The sequence below is a fragment of the Agelaius phoeniceus genome, chromosome 18, assembly GCF_051311805.1.
Source record: "Agelaius phoeniceus isolate bAgePho1 chromosome 18, bAgePho1.hap1, whole genome shotgun sequence".
In the NCBI taxonomy this organism is placed as follows: domain Eukaryota; kingdom Metazoa; phylum Chordata; class Aves; order Passeriformes; family Icteridae; genus Agelaius; species Agelaius phoeniceus.
In genome coordinates, this window is record NC_135282.1 from 2,366,191 (window position 1) to 2,383,434 (window position 17,244).

Genomic DNA, 17,244 nt, shown 5'->3' on the forward strand with positions numbered 1-17,244 from the left:
AAGGAGCTTCATCCTCCCATGTCACAGACAGTGGGTTGGTTCCATGTTTCTCTCTCACCTGGCAGAACCAGTTAAGGACACAGTATCAATAAAGGTCTTGCCTGTCCCAGTGTCTTCACAAAAATGAAGCCACTTCCCATCAGGTTCTGGTTTGGGGCACAGAAGTTTCAGAAGTTTGCTGCTATTCCATTCCTGTGTCTCCAGCACAGGACTGTTTCATAACAAACATGTGGACATCTGGCACATGGGTAACTCCTCATTCAGGCAGCCAAAGGTGTGTGCTCATCTCAGTGGGATGCCTGTACACACAGTGCATTTCTTACAGCACTCACCAGTTCAAAAACATTAATACAAAAGTTTATTTTCTCTAAAGAACAATTCAACACACATCTGAACTGCAGTAGGAACCAAACTACAGAGAGCTGCTGACAGCAGAGTCACAGGCACAAGGTGGCAACACCACAGCTTGTTCTGGGAATGCTATCACAGCCCCGGGCTGCCACCAGGGTAGGTGACACACCCCAAGGACAAGGCACGGTCACCTATCTGTGCTTATCATCATCTCTTTGCTTCTTGGTATCTCTGTCCCTGCTCCGGTCTCTATCCCTGTCCTTCCTGTCTCTGTCCTTCCTTTCCCTCCCCCTGCTCCTCTCCTCTCTGGAGTCTCTGTCTCTCTCACTGTCACCCCAAGCCCACGACCTCTCCCTTTCTGGCCAGCGTTTGTCCCTGCTCCTCTCATGGTCCCGGTCCCTCGTTCTCCAGTCCCTTGTTCCCTCACGAGACCAGTTTCTTTTTTCTGATGATCCTTCTCCATAGAAATCATTTTTCACATTTGGCAAATTGATGGGTTTTCGGAAAGGTCTGTCCCGTCCTCCGAACCGCAGCTGCCCGGATTCTTTTTTGCCTCCAAACCCACCCCCAAGCCTCCGGGGAATCCATCCTTTGAGAGTTCTTTCCAGTTCAAAGTCTACAAAGATCTCATGTTGGTCGATGACCAGCCTGTTGGCATCTCTGTGGGCCTTCAGCAGCGCACGCTCCTCTTTGTACTCAATAAAGGCGTAACCCTTGGAAAATCCCGTGACCAGGTCTCGAACCAGACGGATCTTTCTGATGTCTCCATAGCGGGAAAAAACCTCCTTTAACTTCTCTTCTGTGGTCTGAAGGTTGAGCCTCGCCACGAAGAGGGTGAGATGAGGATCTCCCGTGACGCCCTTGTTGGGTACGTACCGTGCCAGCATCGCCCGCCATATGGCCCGGTCGTGGGGCTCCTCGTCCGTGCCATCGATGCTGCCCGCCTTGAGGGGGTCGTACTCCTTCGCTATGGGGGCCCAGTCAGCCATCGTCTAGTGGAGGAGAACACACACGGCACAGGCTCACGGCTGGGTCAGAACAGCCTGGGCAAGAATCGCTTCCAGCACCGCTGCACTGTGTTCATCCGAAAATCCCCCCAAAGTGTGACACACGAAAATGAACCAGCCGTGTCGCTGTTGTTTGAGTGCACATGCCGGGACAGAGCCGTGTCCGGGAGCCGCATCCTCCCCTGGCCTACCCCGGCCTGAGGGGCCCCGGCCGAGGAGGCCCCTCAGCCCCGCTCCCGGCGGGCACGCGGCTCTCCCGGCGGGCAGGGGCCGATCCACCAGCCCGGAGGATCCTCAGCCGCTCCCGCCGGGGTCGATCTCAGCCCCTTTCCCCGCTCCCGGAGCCCGCCAGTCCCCCCGCCCCGCTCCCCGAGCCGCCGAGGCGGACGTGGCGCTGCGGAAAGGCCGATGCGTTCACCCGCCTCAGTGCCGGTTCCCGGGGCTGCCGGAGAGCCCCCCCGTCCCTTACCGGCAGCGGAGCGCGGGCGGTGCCTCCTTAGGGGAAGGGGCAGGGCGGGAAGCGGCGCGGGGCCGCGGCCGCCGCCATGGGAGCGCCGGGGGCGGGAGGGGCCGCTCCGCCCGCGGCCTCGCCGGCAGCGCCGCTCGGCCCGGCTGGGAGGGAAGGAGGGAGGGAGCGCCGGGGTGCGGCGGGCATGGAGCGGGGCCGGGACGGGGAGGAGGAGCTGGAGGAGGAGGAGGAGGAGGATGAGGATGAGGAGGAGGATGGCGGCCCGGAGAGCGCTCTGGAGAAGAACCCGTTCCAACTGACGGCCGCGGATGTCTACGACATCTCCTCCGTGGTGGGCCGGGACCTGCTGCAGCTCCGCGCCGGGCCGCAGCTGCCCGCCGCCCGCGCCCGGCTGCAGTTCAGGATCGTCCGGGTGCTGGAGATGCTGGAGGCGCTGGTGAGCGAGAGCAGCGTGGCCGAAGAGCAGCTGCGGCGGGAACGGGACAGCCTCCGGCGGGAGCTCGAGCAGCTGCGGGCGGCGGCCCGCGGGAGCGCCCCGCAGGTGGGTGCGGGACTCGGCCGGGGCACACGGGACACGGGCCCCTTCCCCAGCACGGGCACACCACGCCTGGGTCGCAGAACGCACCCAGAACCACACCAGATGGGCCGGCCGATGCGTGAGGTCTCTTTTGTGTCAACAGGACGAGTCTCACAAAGTCACTTCCCGTCTTTGGCCATGAAAGCCTTGAAGCTCTTTCCTTCGGGGGTGGTTAGGATCTCAATGCTGTGGATTCCTCGCTCCAGTTTCACTGCAGTGGCTGACCCAGCAAAGTTGGGTCAGTCACGCACAAAGTTCAGAGTACAAACCCACCGTGTTCAGCTCTTGCACAGCACCGGCCCCATAGAGACATCTGTGTGCAAACACTGAGGCTTTGTTACCCCTTGTAAGAGAAATAGATGTCTTGATTACTACAAAGCTTTTTAATCAAAAAAGGTGAGTTCAGGTCTCACCTTTCTTTGACACGGAATTTTGGTGTGGCATTAGATGGCTCAGCCTAACTCATCATCTGAGAACAATCTGATAAAAGCATCTTCTTGACAACTAAATTGCAAGCTCTTCGGAACAGAGACTTTGTTTTTAACTGTGGTCAGAGCTTGTCACAGTTGTGGCCTATACTTGGTTGGGGAACACAGTCACTAAGGGAATACAAAAATATGAAGAACTATAATTAACTGCTTGGGGAAAAAATCAGGATTGTGATGAATTCATACCAGTTCTAAAAATTCCGTATTTATAAAATCCAGATATTTTACTCTCTGAATGCTGCGTTTTTTGAGAGGTTACAAGATCCACCACTGTTTATTTTACAGCCCAGCCTCGGACCAGATCAAATGGTGATAGACCTCACAGACCCCAACCGGCCCCGGTTCACGTTACAGGAGCTCCGAGATGTATTGCAAGAGAGGAACCAGCTGAAAGCTCAGCTTCTGGTGGTGCAAGAGGAGCTACAGTGCTATAAGAGGTAAAGCTTGAAGTCAGCAGAGAACTAATAACAAGTACTTCATGAAGCTTCTCAGTTGAGAGTCTTGAAGGTTTGAGTCCCTAGGTCAGGATAGGCATTGTCCAGATATGTAAGTGACCCCTGTGCTCCCCAGAGCATACAAGTGAGCAAAGAAAAATGGGGGAACAATGAAGTCTCTATGCAACACGATTTGAAAACCAAACTCCCTTTTCCTCTGCACAGTTCTCAGCCCATTCCCATCATTGTCCCACTCTCAGCCTACGCAGAGTTACTCCCACTCCACATCCAGGCTGGGCTCTCGTGCACAGGAATTCATCTGTGCAGTCACAGCGGCTGCACACACACTGTGTCTAAAGCCACACTACATACCAAAGAGCACGGGGGGTTTCCAGCTCAGCTTCAGTCAGACTTTCCTTCCTCCTGCAGCACAACGCTGGTTGATCTCTGGTCCTTCACTCCCACGGGGGTGTGGCACTGATCTAGAAACAGAATATTGAGCTCTTTCATCATTCATGATAAGCTGTGGGGTTTTTAAGACTGCCAACAGAGGGTTCTGTAAGGCCCTTGAACTTGTGCAAAGCAAGTGCTTTCAGAGAAGGGTTTAGTCTTTACTGAAGGGAGAGTTGGTGTGGGATGTGGGGAGGGTCTTGATCTTGGTGCTACAAATTCATTCACCCCAAAGGTTCTCCTTCCCAACCTCTGCCCCCTTTCATCAGGTTGGATTATAAACTCTTTGGGTCAAGAAATTTCTTCTCTATCTAGACACAAACTGTCTGAGCACATTAGATTTCAGTTGGGATATCTCAGCAGCACCCTCCTGGATACAGCGAGCCCACCCTTTGCCTTGTCTGTACCAGGCAGGTTAAGCCAAGAAGTTACACTTAAATCCAAGAATTTACAAACTGCCTGACAGCACTTCCCCAGCTCAGCTGGCTGCTTTGCTGTGTAGCAGTGGAATGGCTTCTTGTTTTGATTTCCCAGCTGTTACACAGTTTAGTACAGGCCAGGTTAAAAATGTAACAGTGGGAATGTTTTCAGGTTTTTAGTGATCTGAGTCACAGTGCTGTGCACCAAGAACAGGGCAGGGCTGATTTTCAGGTCGAGTAATTTGTGAGGTTATCTCCTCATACATTGTTACAGCTTAAGCCAAAACCCATTTTCCATCTAAACAGTCACATGAAATCCTAATTGTAATTGTAGTAAAGAGTAATTGTGCAGGAGAAGAGAATAAATCTGTTCTAAAATGCTTTGTACACATTGGAAATAAGCTCTGCCTAACACAAGGTAACAAACATCTCAGAGACTGGCTCAAAGTGACCGATGGTGTTTGGAGGCTGCATTTTTCATCATGATTTCTGGGTAGAAGTTAATATGCAGGTGTTGGAGCTCTGCAGTGTCACCCAACAGCTCATTGTCTCATTTATCCAAGAGGAGAGTCTGCCTCAGAATTACCCCGTGCCTGGTGTCACACCAGTTTTTAACTGCTCTGTGTTTTTAGTTCCGAATCCAGTTGAGTGTTGCTTGGCCACTCTCTGCCTGCAGCTACTGCATCACAGGCTTTGATCCACTGAGCTCTCCAAATGCCTGAGGTCAGCTCGGGACATGCTGTGAAAACACTGAGTGTGCAGGCTGGGAAAATCTCACCCTGTTCCAGGCAGGGAAAACACCCTTTGGTCAAACCGAAACTGCTGCCTGGAGTAGGCGGTTACAGCCTCTGGAGTGTAGAAACACCAAAGTGAGATGGCAAAATCTGGAGCTGAGGCAAAGCCTTTCTTCTCTCCTCTGTAGGGTGGAAAGAGGAACAGGCACCTGCCTTGCAGGGGAGCTGGGAATCTCCCATCTGTTCCCAGGCCTGGTGTGAGCCTGGGTGGCTGCGTTGGAGGTACCACACATCCACCCCTGCAGAAATTCACCATTTGTGTCTGCACTGTCCTCTCACCCTTGGACTTCTGCACAAACCCAAGTGTGATTACACTTCCCTTTCACCCCCATTACGATTTACCATTTTTTTCTCTGTGGAGAAGTCAGCTTGTTATCTTTTTAGTGTTCTCATTAAAGCATAACCCTGGCACCATTACATTGCTGTATTTAGAGATAATAATTCATTGTTTTCAGTTCAGTAGAAGGAAGAGGCTGGGCTGCCATCCCTGTCCTGTGAACATTCATTCACCCATGTCCAGTGAGAGGTCCAACTCATGCACTGTCACACTGCACAAAAAATAAACAAACCCACAAAAAATAAACAAAACCATCTCTTTTCCCAGTGGGATCATCTCACAGAAAAAGGACCAAACTGAAGAACTGGAAAAAGCAGCCAGTGGCAGCAGTGCTGGCACCAGAAAGGACAGTGAAGAGAAGACAATCATCAAACGGTTGTAAGTTTGTCTGCAGCTTTTGGGGCAGAAGTTGTGAGAACATGGCCCACTCCTTACACAGTGAATCCAGGGGTGGATGCTGAACTTTAGCCTAGTTGGCTGGATATTGTTTTCTGCTCTCCATGTAAAGTTAAAAACCTGATAAAGCAATCTCTTCCTGGGGAAAAAGCACTGCACAGGAAAGCCACCTCCACCCAGGCAAGCAGGGAGTCACTTTTTTCCTAGGAAAAACAAGATTCCTGAGCAAAATGATTCAACACTTGCCTCCCCTGCCAGCCCCTCAGGGCTGTGCTGTGGGAGCACCCCAGCTGGCCCCAGGCTTTGTTTACATTGTACACAAAACCCACGAGCTCAGGGTCTGTCTCTAAAGTCCCCCAAAATAGCACATGGACAGGGCCAGGCCCCTGCCTGTTCCTTGTTTTCCAGTTGTACATTATTGTTTTCTCTCTGCTATTGATTTTTCTCTTCTTTTAGGTTTTCTTTTAAACATGGAAAATGAGCATCCTCAAGGACTTTGCTGCTGGTGAGAATGGCACTGATGAGCCTCAGAGGCGTTGGGAAAGACAATGATTGGAAGCAGCAGCATCACTCCTACTGTAGAGAATGAGCAATCTCATTAAAATCACGTTGTATAATATTCTTTCAGAATAGATTTTACTCTGCTTTTTCAGAAATTGTTTGAAACAGACACTTTTTGTATTTCTTGCTGTCAGACATTATCCACATGTAGAAAATAAAACGTTTGTATAAAGTTGGGGTTTATTCTTATTAAAAGAGCCTGTGATGATCTGTACTACAGCATACTTATCCTGTCCAGCTATCAAAACATTCAGCTCAAAGGATTTTGTAAGATGAAGATAATAGAGACCTGCCATTCACAAGTGGTTGTTTGGGGGTGAGATGAACAGTGGAGGAAAGCATAGCAAAGCAAGAAAAGCTGCTGCAATTGGGCTCTGCCCACGTGAAGGGCTGAGGTGCAGGAACAGATGCAGCAAACATTTCATTTCTGACAGCTGAAGGTCTCCTGTGGTAGGGAGCTGTGTTTTGCATAAGCTCTGTTCCTTCAATCACCTGCCACAAGCTGTGTATTGGCCCCAGTAATGAGATTTAGCACCAGTGGAAGCATATAGGCAAACAGAGGAGTGGGGAAAGAAGCTTGAAAGACACCAATTAGGTTCTCCATTTAGAAAGGTAGAATATCCAGAGCAGAAGTCTGAACAGACATAAAAGAAGCAGTGACAGGTATCAAACTGTGATCTTACTCTCTTCAGAAATAAAAGCAGGCTCTGAAGTCTTTTGATTCCCTCTCCTACTCTGGCAGCATGAAAAATGTAGGGCACTTCACACATCTGCTCAGCTGCACGATGGGGATGTGCTGGGCAGAGGCAGAGCTGCAGCCTCCCTCCAGGGGCCAGGAACAAATGTCTGGGAGCAAGGCCACACCACAGGTGGCTGCCCTGAGCCAGCTGCTTCAGCCAGGGCACAGAACCACTGGAGTCCTTTTGCCATCTTCAAAACATCAATAAGCCTTGGCCATGCCCTCATTGTGCATTTTCTAGAGCATGGCAGCAGGGAAGGCACTTACTGCACGGCCTGAGCAGAGGCTTTGTGCACAGAAAACTGAAACAAAGAAACAATCAATCAGCAACAGCCAGGATGCACCTCTGAGCTGGACAGATGATGACAAGTGATCTGAATTCCATCCTCTTCCATGGTTTATCCAGGGATGTATTTTCCAATCTCCTTCAAAAAAAGCAGTTTAGCTCCCAACCCAAGGGTGTCTTTCCCTGTGACAACTTGTTAGAGGATGAAGCCTTCCTGTGAGGCACAGAGATAAGCACCCAAATGACACATTCCTGAGAGAAGTACACTGAGATAGATCTCCAGATCTCTGTATGTGTTCCTAGAAAAGTAAAGGATACAGATGCAGTGCAACATGAGCTTTATTTCCATCCTCCAACGCAGTGCTACTCAATTACCAGTTAAGCTTTCAGAGAAGACATTTTCTTTTTATGTAAAACAAGGGAGATCTTTCCCCTTTCTTGTTTACAAAAGTGATGCTGAAGTACAGAGGTTTTAAGCTATTCAACCTGATAGAGAACACATAAATGTTTAAATAAAATAAAAAAAATTTATTCCAATTTTGACTTAAGGGAAGTGCTCTAGTTTTAACAGGACACTGTACACATTGCTGAGGTCTCTGTTATTGAGACCAGAGAAAAATCAGTGCCCACTCAGACAAGTTGGCCAAGGAGGCTTACCTGAAACTCAGTACATGTAATGTAACAGGTCTCCAGTTAATTCTTCAGAAATGGGAAAATACCCAGGCTTCCTCTGACGAGTTTGCCTTGTGTGAAGCAGTAAATAATATAAAGCATTTAATAGCTAATGATTTTCACAGCTTTCTTTCAAAATGCTCATAAAACTGCAATGGAGACAGGTAGTATAGCAGCCGTTTCATCAATAATAAATATATTCTTTATTTTACAGAGACATTGTCTTCAAGTTTTTAATTTAAAAAATACATCACTAAGCCACCTCTCTTGCTGCTGGAGCACACAACCAGGATGTTGTTGCTATCTGACCTATCACATAGGCAAGCATAAGATTGTCTAGAGGGCATTCAGCTGGAACAGCAGCAGCCTTCGAGACATGAGGAATAGAAGACATTAACAGAGCCACAGATCCCTTGCTGACATCTTCCAGCAGCAAGCGTGGCTGATGGCTCACAGCCATTTTCATCTACACACATGCCAAGCCTGCCTTGGCAAAAATTCCAACTGGTAAGAATTCCTCTTTAACATAAAGGACCTGCATTGTATTGCCTGCCTATATCCCAGATTTGGCTCTCCAACAGAAACATCCAAACATCCACGAGATGCCAAGCGCTCGACTCCCATGTGAGACAGTGGGACCAGACTGTGCTGGACAGACCTACAGGACCAGGCAATAAGGAATCTGCTTTCTTCACTGCATGAACTCCATCACTACAGTTTGAAGCTGCATATGAAGATGACTCCTATTTTTGGAACCACTATGCTCTACTTCAAGCATTCACAGTAAATAAATAGCTTCTGATGTGGCTAATTAGCATAGGAAGGTAATATAAAAAACTTTTGGAGAGTTTTTACTTCTTTAAAATCCTCTGGGAGACACCTCCAAGAATCAGCCATCGACTATAAAAAAGGTACCTTCTCAAAGTTTAGAAAATAAGTAAATGTCAAACATTAATTCTCACTGTAAAGTTCTATCTTCACAGCTGTAATCAGTATCAACCCAGTCTATCAAAATTTATCCTCATTTGGCTGGGAGTAATTTCTCCAAAGGAAGCAGTCAATCTGACCATCCTTTTCCCTCAGTGCCAGTGCATTTGAAGTTCACTGCCAACAGAATGTATGACACAGGAGAAAGTGGATTCCTACCACAAATTATTTGAGAATGACAGTACATCCATCCCAGAGAAGCCTGTCAGCACTGGGCTGTGCAAAGCAGTCTGACAGGCAGTCAAGCCACTGGATGACCAAGTCAGAGTACAGCAGTACTTCTGTCATAAAGCCAAGCTCAGCACCCCAGAGTGGGGCGTGAGATTTCCTTGCAAAAGCAGAAGCACAACCCCAGTGATTCAATTTCTGTGCAAGTCTTTCCCTGCTCAAGTGGCACTGGTCACTACGCAGAAGCATTCGAATTTTAACGAGGGTTTTCCTTTTATGATATAAAAGTTTTGGCAATCTAAGGTCAATTATTCAAGCCTGCCTGGAAAACTGTAATAGGTATTTAAATACTGCAAAGCAAAAAGGCAGTTTTTAAGGAGCCTGGAAGACCATAAGCCATCCACTAAGAAAGCTGAGGGAAGTGAGGGCAGAAAAACAAATAAAAATGCACTGACTCCTTGTAGAACACTCAGTCCAAAAATAAAAACCCCAAAACAAGGAAGATGAATTAGTGTTTCAGCCACGGGTGAGCTTCAATGGAAGCTTTGCTTCTGTCTCCATAGTCGTACAAGAGTTCTTCACCTGCCTTAATGTCCCTGGAAGCAATGAGGATGAGATGAGGCACACCATCGATGTCGTGGAGCTTGGTCTGACAATTGCCACACTTGCTGTGATTAATGAGCCTTCCCAGACGATTCGTTTCTTTCGTAGCATCGACACTGAAAGAGCAAGAACAGAACGCGGGATTGCGCCTGGGACAGGGGCAGCTGGGAGCAAAACCCAAAGTGCAAATCACACAAAGAAGGAGGAACCCACGTGAGTCTTGAAAAATGAAGGAGAAACAGAATATTATCATGTTACATTACAGAACAGCCATGATTAAATAGGCAGCCATAATATGGCAAGGCAGGGAAACTAAAACAATTCAGGGAGATTTTTAAGTTAGTACAAAACCCAGAAAATGAAATCTTTGGGCTGTTTGAGCTCCCTGTTTCCAGGAATAGCAGAACCCAGATGTGAAAAAAATTATAAAGCTTGGACTGAAGTGGGTGTCAGAGACTAGAGCAACAAGGACACCAAGTCAAAGTTGAAAGAAACATTTCCAGGGAGTCAGTCCATCCTGCTTTCCAAACCAGCTCCTTGCAATTCAGATAAAAGAGTCCATTCTACAAGAGGATAAATTTAGGCAGAAGACCACTGCAGAACTCCAAGCCTCATCCAAGCAGAGCAGCTCTCCACATAGCTTGTGCTGTACTTCAAAGAGGGCTTTGAGTCAGTACCACTCCTCATAGCCCACATGTACAGGAGGCTCTCAGACCATGGAACAGTGCTCCAGAAGATTTCATCATTCACAGTTCCCATTAAAAACAAAAAATTTGCATGAAAACAAGAAAAGAATTAGCAGCATTCAAAGCCTCTATCAATAGAAACTTGAGCTTACCAGTAGGTTTTGCTGAGGTACTGGAAATAGTACATGTAGCAGCCTGTGGATGGGTCTTGAGCATACACAGCCTCTCGTTTCTTGGCATCAGTGATCTCGATGAGATCCCCGTGATACTCAACCACAAATTCTCCTCGATTAAAATGTTTAGTAGCAATTACTCCTCTCCCTTTGCCATCAATATAATCAATCTGTTGAGTTGAAAAGAAAATACTTTCTCATTTCCCAGCTGATTTACATCATTGCAGATATGCTGATTACTAGGAAATGATTTGTCATGAAAAAACTGCTGCAAAAGGGAATTGGTGTGTACTGCAGACAAAGCTGTAGAAGCACAATGTGTGGCACTGTGGAAGAAATGCAGGATGAGTTTGGGACACACTCTGAGTTACTGGGTAGCTGGACACAAAATCTTCCAATCAAAGAACTTAGGAGTGCATTTCTGTAAAGACCTTATAGCCCCCTCAGTATTTATAACTGAGGCTGCACAGAAATATCCTTCAGAGACCAACAATGCTCACTTAAAGGAAGGACTGTGTGTTCCAGTTTTCCTGCATTTTCAGAGAATTGCAGGGTCCTGAGACTGAGTTCTGCTACTGTCTGTTTAAATAGATTAACATCAAGATACTGTGTAATAAACAGTACATGACTACTTAGGTTGGCACTGCAGTTACCTTCATTCCTTCTTCCTTCCCACTTGTAATCAGCTCATCTATTTTCCTCCTTTCCTCAGTCTGCAGAATAAACAAGAACAAACAAAACCACAATATTGTTGATAGCTTTTGTAGCTTCTTCTAGAGCTGGAAGGAAATTACCCACCAGTGACACTCATTGTTCCAAACCACCTCATATTTCCAGCAAACTGAACAGCAGAAAGATTTCTGCCCCCCCCAAATACATAAACAGCTGGATTCTGTTCTAAACTGGACCAGCATTTCCAAATTTTAAGCATGTTCTTAACATTACTTCAGGTGCACAACTTTATTTGCATTTGGAATGAAAACCATAGTTACACAGTTCCTCAAATTTTCAGCTAATCAGACATGTTGTAAGTTATGTCATTTTAACAAGAAGCACTACCTCCAATTCAGATTTGCTCTTCCTGGAACTTCTTCTAACAGGATAATAATCTGTCACTTTTCTGTTTGGTGTTCTTCCTTGTGTTCTAAGGAGGAAGAAACAGAGAACACACACACACATTTCAGACTGTTTGTTAAGTTACACTGCTAGAGCAAAGCTATCTGCAAGAATGTTTTATTTGAGCTTGGCAAGTTAAAAGTGATCAATATGAATCAGTGGTTTTTATCAGGACTCTTAGCTTCAAGCCACAGCTACATCCCTTTTCTTCCCCACACTAACTCCATTCCTCCAGTACTAATTCTTGAACAATACAAGTGAGATGTCGTTAGAAATCAACTGAAGGTCACATTACAAGTCTGGGGCCCCCTGCGTGCCTTGCCAGAAGGCACTCGAAAATTTAGGTCATGAAAACTGCTTGGCAAGGAATTCATTAATGTTAGGTCACATTACTCTGACACCAAGAGAAAGGGTATCAGCTCAGCCAGGAAGCCTCCAACTGCTCTGTTTCTGACAAGACACATTCCCATTTGTCCACAGGAAAGTAGGTCTTAATGGATCATTAATTTCTTTTTTTCCATAGGTGACCAGCAAATGTTTCACTTGTGATAGAACAATAGAACACATTAGGCTTGCTTTCAAGACACAGGAGTCTTCTGCAAAATAGGTACTTAGATGCTATTTTAGGGTTTTTAAAGTGTGATATTCTTGAGAAAACAAAGAGCTGTCCTTTCACAATTCCACGAGTCACTTACTTTTTCCTTGGTCCTCGTTTTGCTTTAACCATCTTCTTCTGAGCTGGCTTTGCATTGGCCTCCTCAGCACAGTCTGCAGGCAGGGGAGTCTTCTGGCTTTCCACAGTTTCTTGGTTTTGATCAGAGGAGGGCACTGAAGGATTGCACCCACCTTCCTTATCCTTCTGCTCTTCTGGTTTCACAGCACCTTCAACTATTTTGCCACCATTCTTTTTTCCTGGTGACAAGGAAATCGAGTAAGGCTCTGAACTTAGGGCCAGCTATACCCGAGTGCTTTAAATGAATTCCAGGGGTTTAGAGCTCTGTCAAACGAGAGAAAGGACAGCAATGACCCTGCAGTGCTGGGCTCAGCAGCTGCAGATGTTGGTGCCAAATGGCCAATGCCACCCAGGATAAATCCATGGGAACTAAAGGGCTGGCACTGATAAGAAATCTACTCCCCACAACCAACATTTACTTGTTTTTTTGCATCCTACCCCAATACAACCACATCCTCCTCCTCAGACAACTGACTCAGAGGTAGGTGAGAGTGGTTTAAAGCTCAATAACGTTTTTATGTAGAGTAAATAATCAGGTTTAACAGTCCCATCTGCTGAGACAGATGTTTGAGGCTCACTGGAGAAAAGAAGCACAGCTGCAAGGCCTCAGCAGGGGGACAAGCTAAACCATCTTCACTGCCTTGTCAAAACTGGGACCCAAATTAGGAACTAAAGGCCCCAAGTTTCAGAAAGCCTGGCAGTCCCTGCATCAAATGGGACTGAGAATACCTGCTTGTAAAAGTGTTTGATCAAAGTGTTTTGACAAATTACCAAGGCTGTTAAATGCACCTTTAAACACAAGGCAGATGGGATTTCTTCCCCTTCATAAACTTACAGAAACTCCCATTTCTAGTCACTGTCAACCTGGCACTCAGCATCCACAATTTGGGCTCCTCCTCACTGCTTTTATTTCTTGATGAAAACGTCAGAACTGGGGGCAGTGGGAGCACATGCACCAAGAGAAGCAATCCAAAGCTCCATCTTACCAGCTCCTTTCCTGTAGGTTTCCTTTAGTGTTTTGCCCTGACATTTCACCTCGTGATACATGACCGAGTTCTCTTCTTGAAGCGGGGGGCGAGCACCAGGAGCTTTGTTGGGATTCAGGTAGCTGTAGATTTTGGATTGACCAATAAACACATTCTCCTAAAACAGACCCACACAAAAAAATCAGTTCAGCACAGAGATTCCAGGAACCTCAAGCTGGCATCCACAACAATCTGCAGCAACCAGGGCTGCCAGGTGACTGTGCTGATGGAATTACACTGTTTGAAGCACATCACCCTCACTGAGGTTGTGATTTCTAAGTGAAAACATAACAGTGCTGAGCACTCTGAGAACTTAACTAATAAAATGTGGCAGGATGGGGTAATAATCATAGCTAACTCCAGCCTCCACCCTTGTGCTTCACAGTATGAACTTTGGTGCTAAAAAAAACCCCAAGCCTGAGCTACTGGGGAGGAAGGCGGCCTCAAAGAGCACAAGCCAAAAAAAATATGAATAGTGCAGCAAAAATTGCCCAGGCCCAATACAGAGCTCTCACAGCCAGAGAGGTATGAGCTACGCAGCTACTCTCAGGAGGTGTCAAATGTTGTTGTAGCAAATTATATGCTCAGCTGAGCAGCACAGGAATCAGTTTTACAGCCTGCCTTGAGTGACAGCTCTCAGCAAAGCACGGGAGATAAACAGTGCTATATTTTATCCATTATATGACATAAAGTGTAAAGGTTGTTTATGGCAAAAAAAGCCCATTAAAGAATCAATGCAAAGCCCAGGCAGGAAAATGGCAAAACCCTCTGGCATGGCCAGACACCAGAGAGCCTGGGGTTGGCTCAGGCCCCAGGATGCCAACAGTGAGCAGTGTCAAATTTAGCAAAGATGAGTGGAGTCCTGTCACCTTTGCTTTCACAGCCTCCTGCCACCTGGCTGTGCTGGCCTGTGCAGGGGATGTCAGGCACATTCCAACCGTGAAATCTCAGTGTCTGGACAAACAGATGCAGCTTGGGCAGAATGAGTTTTTCTTGGCTATAGTTTGACTCAACCAAAAGCAATTTTCAGACATTGCATGCCAGTTAAAACAACAAAAATATGCATCCATTTTCTTGGAAAAGCAAGGAACAAAGGGTCCCAATAGTTAAAAAAAGATAGCTCCAATATAGCTGACTAAACAAATACCTCAGCATTTCAGTCACAGACACTGAAAAAGCAAACAAAGTAGACAATAGAACAGATAGGATAATTTTAACAATTAACATGGTCACGAATAACAAACTTCCTATGTACATAATTCACAAAAAAACAGACCAGTTAAAGGCTCAAATCTTAGTCCACAAATAAACTACTAAAGACTGAGATTACGATGGAACAGCCTGAGAAAAAGCAAATCAGACAGATACTCCCTGACCTCCAATATTTTTGAAAGGCCCATGAAAGGCAAAACTTGCTTATTAAAAAAACGAGGCTTCAAAGCATGAAATACTATGAAAACACTCCGTTTTAACAAATACAAGCAATGAACCCTGGGCCTAAAAGTCCTCCAGATTTAATAAGAAGTTTAAATACGGGCATTTTGGGAGAAAGCCCAAAGCAGTGAACTGCAGTCCACCTGCCAGCTGAGCCTTCAGGCTTTGAATACACCATGAACAGGAAACGAACAACTCTTTTTCCAGCATAGCTTCCTCCCTTCATTCCCAGCTCCCTGCCTGCTGCGCTCTTGGCGCAACCGAGATGCCGCTGCCACGTCTTTGTCTGTGCCAGGCTTGAGAGCCCGGAGAGCAGAGATTTTCTCAGCGCAGCAAAACACACGAAAGGCTGGCTGCAGAGGGGCTCCAGGATTTAATGCAATAGCCACAACTATTTCCATTGGGAGTTAAAGGCAAAGAGACAGCTCCGGCCAGCTGCCTGTGACAGAACTACAGGACGGGGAAGATGGCACGGAGGGAACGCCGAGCTTAGTGCCTGTCTGCGGAAGGGCACAGGGAAACACGGCAAGAGTCCGACTGTACTTAAAGTTAACCGATTTCTGAATGATTTGAGGGGCTCCCGAAGGCCCGGGCCCCGCGGCTCCCCGGGACAACCCGCACGCCGGCTCGCCCGCACCGGGGGGAAGCGGAGGGCACCGCAGACCCCGGGAGCCGCCCGCCCCGCTCCGCCCGCCCAGGCCCGGGCACTGCTTACCCCGCCGGCCCGGGGGCGGCTAGGGCCCTTCCTCTCGGCGCTCTCGGGGCTTGCCTTCTCCACGCCGCCCGCCCTGGTCTTGGGCATGTTCTTCCCTAGGAGCAACGGGGGAAGATCGGCGCCTGAGCCATGTCCGGCGCTGCCGCCCGCGGTCATCGCCCGGCCGCCGCGGCCTGCGCCATGTTTAAAGGGCTGGATGCGGCAGGGCGAGCCGCGGCGGCCCAGCCCCTTCCCGGCGAGCTGCGCACATCGCGCGGGGGAGGAGTCCCGCCGGCCCCGGCTCCCCGCACCTCCCAGGAGGAGCTTCCGCGCCGCGGAGATGCCCCGCGCCGCGCGGGCCCAGCCCCGCCGGCCCCGCCGCGCCCCGGCCCCGCTCCGCTCATGCCCGCTCCGCACCGCGCACCTCCGGCCATGGCGGCGGCGGCGGCCGCCCCGCGCCCCGGAGCCCCCGCGCCGGGCGGCCCCGACTGTCCCCGCGGAGTCCCCGGCGCCGCCAACCGCTCCGCAGGGAGACGCCGCGTTACCCTTGGCAACCCCATTGGTTTAACCTCCTGCCAATCATGGCGCTCAGGCCTCTGATTGGCATGAGCCGCCATAACCCGCCCTCCCCCTGTCACACCGCAGTGACCGCGGCTCCCGGGAACAGGGTTTAAATGTGCGTTCGCTGGGCGCTGATTGGTCCGTGCCGAGGGCGAGCAGCGCTCTGATTGGCGGTCCGGCAGGGAACGCCCCTCCCCCGGCCGGGCCGCGCCACGTGGGTTGGAGCGCGCGGCGGCGGCGGCGGCTCCGGGACCCTCCGGGCCGGGCGAGCCCGCGGAGCGCCGGCGGTACCCGGGCCTGCCCGCTCGGCCGGGGCACCGGAACTCCCAGCGCCGCCTCCCTCCTGCACCTCTCCGCAGGGCACACAGCCCACGCCACCTCACAGCGGGGATGCGGGGGACCCCTAATCCTGGCGGGATTGTAAAACTCTGCTCTGTGAAATTATTAGGCTGCTTACGCGATGTTTAGCTTAGATCTCCCTGGCTGAAGTTTAAGTCTATTAGTTCCATCTTCCAAGCTTTCCTGGAGAGCAGGTAATACTCCAGCATTGCTCTAAAAGCATCAAAGACCTTATGTAAATCCCCATTCCATAACGAGGGCAGCTAAAATGTTACAAAGCCAAATGACAGAGCCATCATTATCACCAGGAGAGCTGGAACTGCCTTCAGCATCGATTCCCTGGTCAGAAGCTGCCAAGAGGTTTAGTACATAGGCTTTGAAATCAGGAAAATACAATAGCAAAGAGTTACACAGCAATGACCCAAAGCACACATGGATCAGGGATCTGGGTGGATGCCAAGTGGATGCCATGGTGGAAGTCAGGAAATTGCCACACAGGGCTCTGCTGTTCCACGATAAGCAGAACGCTTACATTGACCAACAGTGCCTGACTCCCGTTTCCTATCTGTGCCACCCCTCCTGCAGCAAAGCCCACCTGAGTGTGCTCAGGACCTGGGAGGTGGCACTTGCTCTGACCCAAGCCCTATCGCCACAGGGGTGGCTTCTCACCCAGGCTTATCTGCAGCCACAGGCTGCTGCTTGTCTCTGGGGCATTCCCACAGTGACATAAACAGCCAGGCAGTGA

The 17,244-nt window shown here is 48.9% G+C and overlaps 3 protein-coding genes across 9 annotated transcripts; 1 reads left to right on the plus strand and 2 right to left on the minus strand.

Annotated features, from left to right (window-relative positions):
- Positions 1 to 335: 335 nt before the first annotated feature.
- Positions 336 to 3,794, minus strand: SNRNP35 (small nuclear ribonucleoprotein U11/U12 subunit 35). 4 transcript variants are annotated; one of them, XM_054646081.2, is made up of 2 exons: positions 3,699 to 3,794; positions 336 to 1,343 (listed from the first exon to the last, which is right to left on the minus strand). In XM_054646081.2, exon 2 carries the CDS (start codon positions 1,338 to 1,340, stop codon positions 543 to 545), a length of 798 nt encoding a protein of 265 aa, XP_054502056.1. In that variant the 5' UTR covers positions 1,341 to 1,343; positions 3,699 to 3,794; the 3' UTR covers positions 336 to 542. The 4 variants fall into 4 exon arrangements, with proteins under 4 accessions (XP_054502056.1, XP_054502055.1, XP_054502054.1 ...); XM_054646080.2 differs by lacking the exon at positions 3,699 to 3,794 and adding an exon at positions 2,453 to 2,742; XM_054646079.2 differs by lacking the exon at positions 3,699 to 3,794 and adding an exon at positions 1,828 to 1,969.
- Positions 1,904 to 6,455, plus strand: RILPL2 (Rab interacting lysosomal protein like 2). Of its 3 annotated transcripts, none has more exons than XM_054646082.2 (4): positions 1,904 to 2,368; positions 3,178 to 3,329; positions 5,594 to 5,704; positions 6,179 to 6,455. In XM_054646082.2, exons 1-4 carry the CDS (start codon positions 1,904 to 1,906, stop codon positions 6,201 to 6,203), a joined length of 753 nt encoding a protein of 250 aa, XP_054502057.2. In that variant the 3' UTR covers positions 6,204 to 6,455. The 3 variants fall into 3 exon arrangements, with proteins under 3 accessions (XP_054502057.2, XP_077044031.1, XP_054502058.2); XM_077187916.1 differs by having other exon boundaries at positions 5,594 to 5,701; XM_054646083.2 differs by lacking the exon at positions 6,179 to 6,455 and adding an exon at positions 5,118 to 5,211.
- KMT5A (lysine methyltransferase 5A) lies at positions 3,519 to 16,255 on the minus strand. Of its 2 annotated transcripts, XM_077187914.1 has the most exons (9): positions 16,024 to 16,255; positions 15,621 to 15,715; positions 13,433 to 13,589; positions 12,409 to 12,625; positions 11,657 to 11,741; positions 11,251 to 11,310; positions 10,577 to 10,767; positions 9,722 to 9,854; positions 3,519 to 3,808 (listed from the first exon to the last, which is right to left on the minus strand). In XM_077187914.1, the coding sequence occupies exons 1-9, from the start codon at positions 16,214 to 16,216 to the stop codon at positions 3,782 to 3,784; spliced, it is 1,158 nt and encodes a 385-aa protein (XP_077044029.1). In that variant the 5' UTR covers positions 16,217 to 16,255; the 3' UTR covers positions 3,519 to 3,781. The 2 variants fall into 2 exon arrangements, with proteins under 2 accessions (XP_077044029.1, XP_054502053.2); XM_054646078.2 differs by lacking the exon at positions 3,519 to 3,808 and having other exon boundaries at positions 7,630 to 9,854; positions 16,024 to 16,231.
- Positions 16,256 to 17,244: the final 989 nt, after the last annotated feature.